The sequence below is a fragment of the Patiria miniata genome, unplaced genomic scaffold (assembly GCF_015706575.1).
Source record: "Patiria miniata isolate m_02_andy unplaced genomic scaffold, ASM1570657v1 HiC_scaffold_6, whole genome shotgun sequence".
Taxonomy (NCBI): Eukaryota; Metazoa; Echinodermata; class Asteroidea; order Valvatida; family Asterinidae; genus Patiria; species Patiria miniata.
Genome location: NW_024037073.1, coordinates 8,288,065 through 8,302,396, shown reverse-complemented (window position 1 = coordinate 8,302,396; position 14,332 = coordinate 8,288,065). Strand labels below are relative to the sequence as shown.

The 14,332-nt window shown below is 40.2% G+C and overlaps 1 protein-coding gene across 4 annotated transcripts in view; it reads left to right on the top strand.

The window, feature by feature from the left end:
* The first annotated feature begins 2,468 nt into the window (after positions 1-2,468).
* The window catches only part of LOC119742591 (probable ATP-dependent RNA helicase DDX4), a 35,779-nt gene continuing 23,915 nt past the window's right edge, over positions 2,469-14,332 (top strand). For 2 of the 4 annotated variants that reach the window (XM_038218700.1, XM_038218699.1), the window contains exons 1-6: positions 2,470-2,874; positions 7,972-8,026; positions 8,523-8,548; positions 10,166-10,244; positions 10,618-10,665; positions 14,135-14,206. In XM_038218700.1, the coding sequence (XP_038074628.1) occupies positions 2,821-2,874; positions 7,972-8,026; positions 8,523-8,548; positions 10,166-10,244; positions 10,618-10,665; positions 14,135-14,206 (334 nt within the window). In that variant the 5' untranslated portion in view covers positions 2,470-2,820. Of the gene's footprint in view, positions 2,875-7,971; positions 8,027-8,522; positions 8,549-10,165; positions 10,245-10,617; positions 10,666-14,134; positions 14,207-14,332 lie in introns of all 4 variants that reach the window. The other 2 variants (XM_038218698.1, XM_038218701.1) reach the window with 2 other exon arrangements.

Genomic DNA, 14,332 nt, shown 5'->3' with positions numbered 1-14,332 from the left:
CTTGCACAGCAAGGGTCAATGACATGCGAGCAGATTCTGTGATTAATTATGCAACTAGACTGCGTCTTGACCTCGAGATTCTGACCATTCAGCGGCGCCTTATATCAGGTCTTCGTTAACTTCTTGTATTATAAATACATGGTAGACAAATTGACCAATCAACAGCTTAGTCCACATTTCTGATTGAAATGATGTCACACTTTCTGAAGTTGACTGCCATTGGCTGGCGCGCGGGGTCGTACATAAGCCCATCAGACATTCGTCGTGTGGCTCTGTCTGATACTCGGACTAGGAATTTGATCGCAAACGTTGAATACGAAAAATGACATTTGTTCATCGTAAATGGATTTTTGGCTCGTGTTTGAAAATTTATATCATTACAATGAAAACTGTGCATAAGCTGGACAAAGAAAGGGCTTATGGGGCTTACGCACGAGTCGGCCATATTGAATTGAAAGTGAGGTAAAATCTTAATTTTTGGTACTTGCGAAGAGAAATGAAAGCAAGTTAATATCTAATTAATTCCAGTCTGCTTCAGTGAAAAACTAAAAATTTGTACTTAACAAAATGACAGTAAAATAAGGCTGCATTGTGCCTGCATAAATAGTCTGGTGCCATCCCATTCAACAGTTAACAATTAATGAAATGCATTCAGGGAACTCGATAAAAATGGCCCACTCGTGCATAAGGCCCATAGCGGACATACAGTCGTCGTTCTTGGTTAGATAGACCCTTTTCTCTGCAGCCATGTTTGATGTCTATGCTTTTGTTTAGTAGGGATATGCATGAGCAGACCATGTGCGTTCTTTAACATAAAACACTTCAAAAATTGTTACTGACTGCAATCAATCTATCATTGGACTTTTCGTTTGTTCGTTTGTTTGTTTTTGTTGTAATTCCCTGGACAAAATATATGGTTTAATCTTAGATAATAAAATAAGGTATAATACTATACCAGCAGGCCTGGAAAAGGTAATTTAAAACATTTTCTTTCAAACTTCAATCTTGAAGTTTGATTTATTGTTTATTTAAAACGCTAACTTTGGAACTTAGTATAACATAGACATACACAAGCCAAGTTAAGAATATATCTAAAATACTGGTGTAAAATTTCAACAATGTAGAACAAAATAGTTGTAGAATACATGTTAGTCATCAACTTGAAGTAAACTTTCTCAAGAAAGAAAAGAAGGGAAGGTTCCCCAGTCACCAAAATGGGATGAAATTTTTATTTGTGTATTTTGTTTTTGTCATCACATTTTTAGCTTTGCTTTGAAGATAGACTCACAAAATTGGGCAAATATTAAAAAAAAAAAGTTTATTGAAAATGCTAATTATTGGATTGAGCAATATTAAACTGAGGTTTCCACCCGCGATGTCATAATTTATGTAAAAATTCCATAAATATATTGTGTAGATATACAAAAAAGTTTACTAGATGGTGTACATGTTAATTGGAAAGAAGAAATAAAACGTTTTTGTCTAAATTTGTTACTTAAACCTGCTGGTATTGATGACACTTCCTGAGTAATTTTTGTATGTGAGTGCAGTGAAACGTTTGTTGGAGTATATTTCCTGTTTGCTTAAACACCTAACTGTATTATCTGATGTTTTTAATTGCCCGGCAGGGGCGTCCAATTTTTTTTTGGGGGGGGGGGGCACAGTGGGGCCATCAACATTTTATGGGGGGGGGGGCACCAAAGGGCCGGACCTCATTCGATTCTAGGGGTGCTCTTTTCCCCTTTTCTTATCTCTATTTCTATTTCACAAATTCGTAGGAGGGGGGGGGCGGACAAGGGCTGACCAAAACACAGCTTTTTTCGGGAGGGGGGTGGCAAAACAACATTTGGCGACGTCATGTCACTTAAAAAGAAAAAAAATTGCTTCTTTTTATTTTAGGGGGGGGGGGGGCATGCCCTCCATTTTTTTTGGGGGGGGGGGAAGTATCGTCTGCACTCCTCTTTTGTTTGGCTTTTCTATAGTTACGTTTTTGCAGGTCCAACTTATAGTTCTCCAGCCAATTATGTTCAATCTACTCTATGCGTGAAGAGAGTTCCCAAATAACAAAGAATTTTTTCAGGGTAGTCTGGAAGGGACATTCGTACTCGTGATTTATATTAAACAACATGATCAGTTAACATCGCCTTTACAAAACTTTATGGACTGGGGTTGTAATCCACTATGGATTTCTCATTGTTATATTTATGGGAAAGACTTTACGTCGATCATTCGTCTGTTTACGCGTACCCGTAGAGTGAATATGCAAGGCGCGGTGCTTTTAAAAGTCTTTCCGACATATTTAAATGAGCTGACGTTTTTTTCGCGCCGTACCGTTCTATCTGGTGCGTAAGCCAATCAAATGCGGCTGTGGCCAGGTACCAGTCTCAGTCTAAATCACGTTCCAGGAACATCACTTTCAGATGGTTCTCGCTCGGCACGTGAGCACGTGGTGACCGGTGAAGCATGTGTCATGTAAAGCATGTACCCATAGCACGTTGGTTTCTAGTTCTCATTCAGTACCGAAAATTTCCTTGAGCAAGTCAGGAATTCTGGCCTATTGCAACTCTGTTTTAATCCTCACGTTGCCACCTATATTTCCAAAGAGCCTGTGGTAAAACGTAGAAATTGTAGTGTTAAATATTTGCTGTAATATTCCCTCCGAGTTTATTGAACTCTTGTGTTGACGTCAACCACTTGTCGTTTCACTGCACACACAGTTTAAAGTTCACGATCAAGGCGGCCATCGTGAACTGCGATTGCGAAGTAAGTTTTTTGTGTGTGTGCGACCTAGTTGGACAAAAGACGATAAACTGTGACAAGATGTCGGAAAATTGGGACGATGACGACACCACCCCTTCTTCCACCACAACTTGGGTAAGAACTGAATATGCTAAATGTCTGAAAGAATATATTTTTTTGCCCCAATTCACCCCATATTGTCACTTCGCCCCATAGCCCCACTAGTGTGGCCGCGGTATGCTGATGCGCTGAACCTCTGGCCACACTCCAGGCTATCGCACACTACTGAGGGGGGTTCTCAAAAAATAACGTAAACTTTCTTACATATGGTTGTATTCTATGATGTCTCAGCTCTTCACTTCTGGGATGCTTAGGTCATAGGTTTTTCCAGCATCTATGGCTAATTAATTATTCATATACTAATGGTAATTCTGCTCTGTGTACACGACGTATTTGGGAAAATTCAGTTTTCACGGCACACGGCAACCCCTGGTCCAATTTTTATGTTTTTGGTATCAAAAGATGCGCAAGGCTCGAGGCTAAAAAGTTATGGAGTAATTGCAGAATACCCCGCCACTCGGAAACACAATACACCCCTTAAATCTCTGGCTACATAGTTGGAATCGCTGGAAAAGAAACAATTCAAGTCCATTGCCAGCTACGCAGATACTGAGTGGGGGTCCATTATTTGAGAACGAAGCAACACAAAAGGAATGGGAGTTGCTGAAAAAAATTCTAAGTCCAAACCAACCACCCTTTTGGCGGCTACGCGGATACGGAGTGGGAGTCCCCTTTGAGAACGAAGCAACACAAAAGGAATGGGAGTTGCTGAAAAAAATTCTAAGTCCAAACCAACTACCCTGTTGGGGGCTGCGCGGATACGGAGTGGGAGTGCAGTGGAGCATGACGCATAGTATACAAGTAGCGCTGGGAAGGTTTATTGAGGGCAATCAACCGTGACTCCGTAGCCGGCTACGAGGTGGATAGATTGAGTGGCGGGGTATTCTGCAATTTTTCCAAAGTGATAACAGCTCGTGTCGCAAAAACAATTTTTTTTAAGGCTATCGCAGAAAAAGTTGAGGGGGCCGCCCCCCCCCCCCCCCGGCCCTTTTAGAATTAAGTTGTTGCTCTTTGCTGCGGCCTAAACTGATGATGTGGTCTAATGTGGATGTTAGACAACTTGACCGTTTGCCAACTCGATTGAACCATGTTTATAGCTCCATGATTGAACATCCTAAACCAACTCTACCTTTAACTTTTTTTTAACTCTTTAATTTGTTTCAAATACTTAGGTCTAAATCCTCCAATTTCAATCCATACCACTTTCGTTCGACATCAACTTCTTTTGTAATTTTCAGGGAGAGTTTTTTTTTTTCAAAATGACTGCAGGATTTTTCTTGAGGTCAAAGGTCATCAGGCATGCAACTTTTCCTTGGATCAGCTGATTTCCTCTTTTTTTACTTCCCATGTGTGCCATTAAAAATAGAAATACACTGTACAAAGTCTGGGAAAAATTTGAATTTCCTCTTTTTTTGTGATATCCCAGTTGCATGCCTGGGTCATGCACCTTTGACCTTCTGATTTTTTTTTCTTTACCAGGTTGTTTGATGGGTTAAATGCTGGTCTGTGTAATATATATTTTAAAGATTCCAGGAAAGACGACAAACATTCCTGAGAAAGAGAAAGAAAATTGTATATTCGCGTACGAATAAGACATTTGGCTAATAAACACAATCCCCTAAACCCTTGACTGTTGCTTGGCAAACCCAATTGTCCATGTACCTCAGACATGATGATGTCATGCTTTGTTTACATGTGTGCTTTCTCACATGAACTGTGTGGCTTTAATCCCCACCTGGCTCCTGTAGTAGGCACACATGTAAACAATGCATGATGTCAGTTTTGTTTGGTGTATTGTTCTTTGGCAGACTAAAATGACACCAGCTGTTTATTGCAGTCTAGACAGTCATTCCTGGATGTTCTGTTTATGAAATATTCTAGACCCAATTCCTTGTTAAACATTTCCAGGATAGTTTATTTTTCCTGATGGTTTATGTTAGCAGGAAAATAAACAACAGTTTTTCTTAATAACCAGTCAAATGGGTAGAACTGTTACACCGCATTCCCACTTGAATTGGGAAAAGGTGGATCAAGATCCAGCATTTTGGTGTGATCGTTATCTAACCGCAACGAAACCGCAAGACGCGTTCCCACTTATGCTTGATCCACCTTTTCGTACGGAAATGTCGAGTCCGAAGGGTCACTGAGTTCAGAATTACGCGCGCTCTGTGTTGGTAGGCCAGGATGGGTCAGATTTCAAACAGCGCTATCAGAATTCACCGAAGAAAATTACGCAAATTGACCAACATAAATCACAGATCCGTAGAGGATCCGTGCCGAATCCATGCGTGCATAAATTAACTGGTGAAATCGAACAGCTAGCGCCGCTCATTGTGTGACATCACGGCAGGAACCAATGCATCGATAAGGGATTCCCTGGTTCTGAAGCTTCTCATTGGTTAGAAATGGTCACATGATGTACTACGACATCATTTTCCAATTTTCTATAATCAATACTACAGATTAATTTGTCACCGCCGTACGTACCGCGTTATCGGCTATATTCTCATCGCATACTCGTAAGCTTTTCCATGATTCCGTGCCAAAGTGAAGTGTTTTGGTGAGTGCGGACTCAGAGCCATTTTTGGATGGAAAAATAAGTAAAATTTCACGAATGAAAAAGGTTTAGAAATGGACGAACACGCAACAAAAAAGGAGTGTTGTTTTAGGATACCACGTGCGCTGGTGCGTGCGCGGTGCTAGCCCGTAGTTCAGCGGTTGTTTATTGTGCATGTTGTATACGCTGGAAATTTTCACATGAGCTACACGCCTGAAAACGTGTTTCTTCGTTCATGAGACCGCAACATTTTCGCGCCACTCGTGCACCGGGCGGATGTTAACAGGTCAAATTGCCGGATCAGATCCACCTTTTGCGTTCCCATCTGATCGTGATCCGCCAATTGCCGGATCTGATCCACCAATTGGGGGATCTGTATCCTGGTCCAGAGGTGGATCAGAAAAGGTGGATCTGATCCTGATCCACCTTATAACGGTTAGCGTTCCCACTACACACAATTGCCGGATCTGATCCACCAATTGGGGGATCTGATCCGGCAATTTGGCAAAAGGTGGATCAGATCCCCCAATTGGTGGATCAAGTGGGAACGGGGTCTTAAAAACCACAGTGCCCCTTTCTCGTCATAGTCTGATTACATTATTACACGGCATATGTAATGGAATTTTTAAAAAATTCAATCCTCTACCCTAACAGTCCCCATCCAGTCAAACTCCAACACCAGGGTTTGTTGGAATATGTTGGAGTGAGTACTGCACTGGTAAACTGATTTATGCTCTACACGGGGTAAAGGCACACCCACCATAGTCAAGAGTCCAACAGTTTGGGTGTTGAGTTTACCATATGGTTTTGGAAATTGCAGGAGTGAGGAAGGTTCCTAGTAAATCTTGCATTTTGGTGCCTTTTTGGAAACATCAGTGTCACCTCTGCTTCAGCGTAAAAAGTCACTAGAATGTTGGGGTTTTGCTGTGGCTAATTTTTGGCTTTCAGTGATTCATTTTTGTCCAGTATTAACCCTAACCTCTTGGGCTCTTTTACCAGAAAGTATCCTTAATCCGCCGAAATCCACCAATTTTGTCAATGCAAAAAATGTTGGTGTCCTGAGTCCATCAGAATCCCCCAGTGTAGAGACTGGAGGTGTCCTGAATCCGCCAAAGTCCAACAGCAGAATCTTGATGGATTCTGGTGGATTCAGGATACCATGCTGGCATAAAAAAAAAATTACAGTATGCTTTTCCATAGAGTCTTTAAAATCCATCACCTAAATTTCTTGTGGATTTTGACGGATTCAGGATATCATGCTCGCATGAAAATTGTGATGTGTGTTGTTTCATAGGATCCATCAAAATACGCCACTTGCATGGTTCAACTGCTGGTGGATATGATGTGGGTTGTTTTTCCTTTCAACTTCGGCTGTGGGTAATTTTGTACACTTTTGATGTGTGCATTGTGTGGAAGGGTGATTCAATGAGCCATTGTCCTATATTTAATGTTTACTGAAGCATGACTCATTCAGCATTTACAAAACGTATCTATAAGCACTGTGTGTAAACCATTTCTTACACTGATATCTTCTTTCAATGGATGTTACGATTATGTATGGAGGTGGCGACCCCAGCATTGCTTTGTCTGGATGGGTTTTGTACATGATCCATTGTTTATGCTGAGGCTTGATAAGCCCCGTCACAAGCTCCCATCCGCCCAGTACATACATTTTTTGTACAGCATGTGAAAGACTTGGCAGGGTTACAAGCAGTATCTACTTGACCACAAACATAGCCAACGAGTTAAACTGTTGAGATCCTGAATCCGCCAAAGTCCCCCAACAGCTCACTATAGAGGTATCCTGAATCCATCAAAATCCTGCAGGTCCCCCAGGTTTACAATCCTCAATCCATCAAAATCTCCCAGTTTGTTCAATATGGAGGTATCCTGAGTCCGCCGAAATCCCCCGAAACAGGGGTGTGGATTTTGATGGATTTAGGTACGTTAGGGTTAAAACACAAAAACTTTCTGGCCAGATGTTTTCAATAAGCAAAATTTAGGGTTTACAATTTATAGAGAAAAACCCTTGAAGTCAAGGGTGAGTTCCGAAAGCGACATCACAGCAACAGCGCCCTCAGTTGTCAAGAAAAGCATATTTTTTTTTTAAGTGTTTAAAATACTGTACTTTGCAAAAGTTTTTACCAAAAAGGGATGTCTCATACATGTAGTTTTTATACATTGCGAAGGATTGGAAATTTGCTACAAATATGCATCAGTGGTACTGCTTAATTTAAATTGTTTAGAAAATTGACATGCTGAGCAAAATCAAGATGAACAATACTACTCATCTGACATTGTATTGTGAACTTACAAAAATAGATCCATAATGAAATGGTGAAAGTGATTAATTTAAGACTTATTTATTTAAGACGTACTGCCGAACTTTGGGGAAATGTTTCGTAAATGAAATGTTGCGCAACTTGCCCAAAGGAAGTTACAACATAGCGTAAAGTTTTGGGAACTTTGCCCCTGTCAAAATATTGATTTGTTTATTGTGTTATATTTTACAGGTTAATAAACTAAGTTTCCTTTTTCCTGTCTTCTCTCATCAGAATGGTGGTAACTACGGATCCTCAATGACGAATGGAAATTCTGCAAGTACTTTTGGTATGTTGTCTCCCTTGAAATAGCCAACTTATAAAGTTATCATCTTATTCAATTTATTGTGGAATAGCAAATGGTTATTAAGTTAATTAAGTGGGTGATTGCAAAGTAAGCCATGCGATAAGGTGTTCTGCAAAACAGATTGTGCTTATTTACAGAAAAACTACTTTAATTTTGCCAAACACAACACAGTGCATCAGATGGAAAAGTCTGGTGTACTTTGATGGTTCAGCTACCCTACCAACTTTAGTGCATAAACAGTCTGAAACAATGAGAGCTAGTCTCTGTTGCACAATGCCACAGAAGTGTTCTGCTGTGTCCTGGGACCACAGACTCTGAGACAGTATGGCCTAAGACTTTTGGCCTAATGGATCTTGCTACACTGGGCAGGCTTGTCACTTAGACGAGTGTTGTATGTTGCTGCGTTTGGCAGGGTTTTTAGCCAAGATACCCTAGAGAGTTGGGGTTAATCATATATGTTCTATTTTTCTTCTTTCAGCTGGAAGTAGCAAATGGCAGCCAACGGTAAGTGAAAACCATTCTGTGTGACATTGAAAGAATTGTGTAATAACTCCAGCTGTAAATAATCCATCAACCATGGGCATCTAGGAGCACTGGTCAAGGGCCACTGGTCAACTAGTGGTGGATTTGTGACCTAACTTGTGCCTGTGCACCACGAGGCAAACATTAAAGGGAAAATACAACATTTGCAAACATCAAAAAATAAAACTACCAAATCATTTTGAAATACCTTGCTGGACTGTTAGTGAATGACAGTGTTAAGAATCCTGTAAAATCATGGCACCTGGTATACTGTCATTTTCAAGAAAAGTGGTATTTTTGTAACAATTTCCAACGCTGATCGGCCGACCAGCGTTGGAAAAAACTGGCTTTTTTTCAAATACTGGCCCCAGTTGACCATCGCACTTGTTTGCAATCGATTACACACCTATGAACGGGTACAAGCCAGCTAGACTGGTTCCCTGACCTTACAATTCCCCAATGTATGTAAACTGCTCTGTTCCTTCTTAAATGGAGTCAGGGAACCAGACTACAGGAAAATGATTGTTTTTCTTGGTTTTTATAGCATTTTCGAACCCAAAACCTCAAAAAGTCAGTGTAACTATATTTGCTATATATTTCCAACCCCCCAATTCCATCCATTTCTGAAAATTACAGCAAAAGCAAATGATGTATATTCCCTTTAACAAGCTCGAAACTATCTCGGAAGCTGGGGCCCAACAGTAGACCTGTTGTAGCCTATATTAAAGTCATGTACATGTACATGATGTAAAAGTCTGTTTTTATAATGCACTACGTGGTTGTGACTATCAATTGAAATGAAGGATTCCTATTGTTGAATGTCAGTTGGTGCATGGAACGTTTTATAGCTGTATGCTACCTTAGGTACATGGGGAACACCAAATTTGTGTGCAGATTATTGTGTGCAGTACAGTGCCAATCCCAATGCAAAGTGCTGTTAGTACAGACATCTGGTTTTGGACTCTGGTGACCCAATTGTCCAAAACTGAAATAAATTAATAGCTGGTCAGTGGAGACCTATGCAACTGTTAAAATTCAGGGCAATGAACCTGAGTCGTGTGTTGTTGCAAGGGCTAAAGGGACAAGACGATTGATGGCCAAAAAAGGCATTTCGTGAAGTTTGTTATTAACCAACAGAGAGACATGAATACTTGTAGAGCTGCTCAGCCAGCAGCTAAAAACGTCATCGTAAAACTGTTTGGTCCGGGTTCCCTGTGCATTTGCATGCAACTATTGTAACCAGTGATGCAACTAACCTCAGTAGGTTGGTTGCAAATAGTTGACTAGAATAGTTCAAGCATCGTTGGCTATCCAGTGTTCAATCAGTCAGTTGAACTGTGGAAAAATATGGCAGCTGGCGAACTTGCTTCAATTGTAATAATTTCTGTTCATCTTTATTTATTTCACGTGGGTGTTCCGTGGGTGTTCCGCTTGATGTCTAGGGTTATTTGCAAAAGAAACTGTCATTGCTATGGAAATGCCCTTGACTGATTTTTATAGGCGCTGGAACAAATATTACAAAGGTCTCACGGGGAGATTGAATTGGTTCCATTGTAATGTTTTCCTAGAAGTTAATCAGAATTGTTTTGTTAGCAACAGGCCAATCCTGCTGGGCGTGGTCGCGGTCGAGGTCGATGGGGCGGTGCAACAACTAACGCCACACCAGGTGCCTCAACAGGTATTGTACAAAATTTAGTGAACTTTTTTACATTTTTTGTAACTTTTATGATTGAAAATAACAGTCTCTTCAAGTTCGTGTGCATGCATGAGTCTCGGATTGCGAAATCAGTTAGAAGTTAAGTGTTAAGTAAAGCAATTTTCTGTTTTGAAAAAGTAACAAATGAAACATGATTCAAATGATTGCGGCATAATGCTGAATGGAATGTGAATTGCTCAATTATTATCGGGCCATGAAATGACTTGTTTAACGAAGTGAATGTGAATGTACTGATCTCACTGAATCTAGACTGTTTTATGCTCAAACAAAAGCAGAATATCAGAATTGAGGACAAATAAAATGTATTGCGTGTCAAATGTTTTTTCTTGTACAGTGGTGAATGGCTCTGGATGGAATGGTGATTCTGGAGGCTCAGACACCGGTGAGTCACCTTTACTTGCTTGAATCCTAAACTTTCTGCATCTTTGCAAAATCAATCAGGCCAAAAAAAAAAAGTCTCCGGTTTCTGGTATGCGCGCGTCGCCGTAGCCATGCGCGTCGGCAAAATGAAATTTTTTTTTTTCAATGAAAGATGATGTCTCAAAACCACCAAACTCACTGGTTTGACTGGAATCCTGCTGCTGCACAATTTTAACGTGTTTTTAGATGGGGTTATGGTCGAGAATAAGCTTTATGTGGCCTCTCTGGACTCCCATATATTTGCACAAAGTTTAGTCGGGCACCATTTGCAGTCATCAGCCGACATTTGAAGCAAAAAAATCAGGTAAAAAAAAAAAAAAAAGCCGCGTCGCCGCACCACTTTTTGGGCAAGCTCCATACCAGAAACCGGAGACTTTTTTTTTGGCCTAACACAGTCTTTTTGATTTGAACCTAACCCTCCTCAATCCTCCAAAATCTTCCAGGCAGTTTGTGGAGGATTTTGGAGGATTGAGGCTTAATGGCAAAAATATGTGTTTGGCCATTTTTAAAGAGAATGTACAACACTTGCTTCTGCTGCAATTCTCAGAAATAAATGGATTTGGAGGATTTGAAATATTGTTAAACTGACTTGTCTCGTTTTGGGTTTGTATATGCTAGAAAACCAAGAAAATATTCATGTTCTTGTAGTCTGGTTCCCTGACCCCACTTAAGATGAAACGGAGCAATTTATAGACTTTGGGGAATTGTAAGGTCAGTGAATCAGTCTAGCAGGCTTGTACCCCTTCACAGGTGTGTAATCAGTTGCAAAGACAATGCGGAATAATTATATATGAAAAAGTAGGAGCAGTTTTTGAAAATTAGCCAGTTTTCTCCAATGCTGGTCGGCCGACCAGCATTGGAAAAATACACTTTTTCTTGAAAATATCGGCAGTTGCCATGATTATACAGGATGCTCCTAACAATTCAGTAAGGTATTTCATGATAATTTGCTCATTTTGTTTTTGGATGTTTGCAAATGTTGTATCTTCCCTTTAAACAAGTACATTTAAAACAGGCCAAGTACATTCCCCTTTCTAAAAAAGAAAAACGAAGATATATTTAAAGTTTTGCCGCCGAGTTCATAGATGGTTACTATCCTACATGTACTGAGCATTAATTTTGCGTTCAGTACTTTGAATAAGAAAACAAGTTTGTTGCCTTGGGGAGTGCCCCAGCGGTTTCTCAGTTTGGAGCGAACTCGACATACGGGCTGAAAACCCGCTCCACACCACATTTGGTCATTTTTTTGTACCTGACATGGTGGAATCCGGCATGCAAATTTTCCTCGGATCCGTCTATTTCCTCGTTTTTTTACTTCTCATAAAAGCCATTACAAATTGAAAAACACTGCAAAGTCAAGTGTGGTTTGCAATTTCCTTGTTTTTCTAAATTCTAGGTTCATTGCTAGATGACTGAAAATGTTACTGAACAGGATTTTTCAGTGTACATACATGTAGTTGATGATGTTGCAATGTAGGGAATTCCCCTATTGTGAAACTGCAGGAATCCTTGGCCAGGAAATCTCCATTTCCTTGCTGGTAAACTCCCATTAGTCATAGCTATCCCTAACAGTCCTGAATCCTCCAAATTTAATACGATTTTAAAATTGGGAGTTTATACAGCATGTTTTTTGCTGTAATTTCCAAAAATGGATGATTTAGGGTTAGTATTGTATAGAGAATACTATTAACACTAGGCTGTTTAAAGTTTTGTGTTCAAAACCAAGGTGTTCTTGTAGCCTGGTTCCCTGACCCTACTCCAGACTAAGCAGAGCAATTTATCGGTGTTGGTGAATTTTCAGGTCAAGGAACCAGACTAGCTGGCTTGCACCCGTTCACAGATGTGTAACCAATTGTTAACAAAATGTGGTCTAACTGTGGGCAGTATTTGATAAGCATTCGGGTTTTTTTCCCAACGGTGGTTGGCCGATGAAAGTAGAATTTGTGATAGACTTAAAATGTAGGCCTCCATTGCTCATGATAAATATTCAATTTTTGTTCATGAGTTATAAGATATCCAAAATAACTTACTTAAAATGTTACTACACCATTATTTTGTAAAATAACCCTCTATTCCCATGGCAACAACATTTAAATTCAGAAGATTAAAAAACAAAATCAAAATTTGATTAAAAAAAAAGTAAATCAACCCTGTCAGTCACCAGTAGAAGGGATGTTGTGCACGATGTCAATAGGTTTCCACAGTGTTGTAGTCAAAGTACTTGCAACGGATCACTAGTGAATCACAGGGTATCCAGTCCAAGTCAAGTCACAAATGTTGCAAATAAACTGTGACAAAGGCACCCCTTTCTGTTGTTTCATATCCTATCTCTTGTGACTGGACTTGTGATTCACTTATGACAGGACTTGTGATTCACTTATGACAGGACTTGTGAAGTAGTTGTAATCCATTCCAAGTACCAACATTGGTCCCCCCCCTTAATTAAAGGGAAAATACAACATTTGCAAACATCAAAAAATAAAACTACCAAATTATTTTGAAAAACCTTGCTGGACAGTTAGTGAATGACAGTCTAAAGCATCCTGTAAAAGCATGGTACCTGGTATACCGTCATTGTCAAAAAAAGTGGTATTTTTGTATCAATTTCCAACGCTGGTCGGCGTTGGAAAAAAACTGGCTTTTTTCAAATACTGGCCCCAATTGACCATATTTAGTTAGTCCGCATTTGTTTGCAATTGATTACACACCTATGAACGGGCACAAGCCAGCTGGACTGGTTCCCTGACCTTACAATTCCCCTATGTCTATAAATTGTTCCATTTCATCTTAAATGGAGTCAGGGAACCAGACTACAGGAAACTGACTGTTTTTCTTGGTTTTTATAGCATCTACGAACCCCAAACATCAAAAATGTCAGTGTAACAATATTTGCTATATATTAACAACCCCCAAATCCATCCATTTCTGAAAATTACGGCAAAAGCAAATGATGTATATTCCCTTAAATGCTGTTCATACATGGCGCAAATACAAATGCACAGTGATTTCACAAAAGTTTAACACATTTCAACTCCGGCAAATGTTACAGTAAACGTTCCATCACGTCAAATTTGTGTTGAATTTGCATTTGCATGTACCATGAACCAGCCTTTAAAACCCAAGCGAAACCCATCCAGTCAAACTCCAACACTAGGGTTTATTGGAATCTGTTAGGATGAGTACTGCACTAGTAGACTGATCATGATTGACATGGGTTTAGGCATACCACAAATAGAGTCCAACTGTCCACATGTACAGTTTACCATATGGTGTTGGGATTTGCAAGGATGAGAAAGGTTCCTAGTAAATCACCCTAGGGTTAAGGAATGGAGGAAGATCCCACGAATGCCTGTGTACCCGTTGGTCAGGGGTAATGATTACACCCCTGCAATGCCACATGCTGATATTGAGTGATTTGTTTGCCCTTTCAGTGATCACTAACTCTGGATGGAAGGGAGGCTTCAGTAGTGGGACTGGAGGCAGCAAAGGCGGCAGCGGCGGTGGTGAGTGGATCAGTAATACTCAAACACATTCCAAAAATTGCACACAAATTCTTAGTCTGGTTCCCAGACCAAAAGATTCCGACTATTCCTGATGAATCTTAGGTCCGGTAGCCTCCGGTAATACAA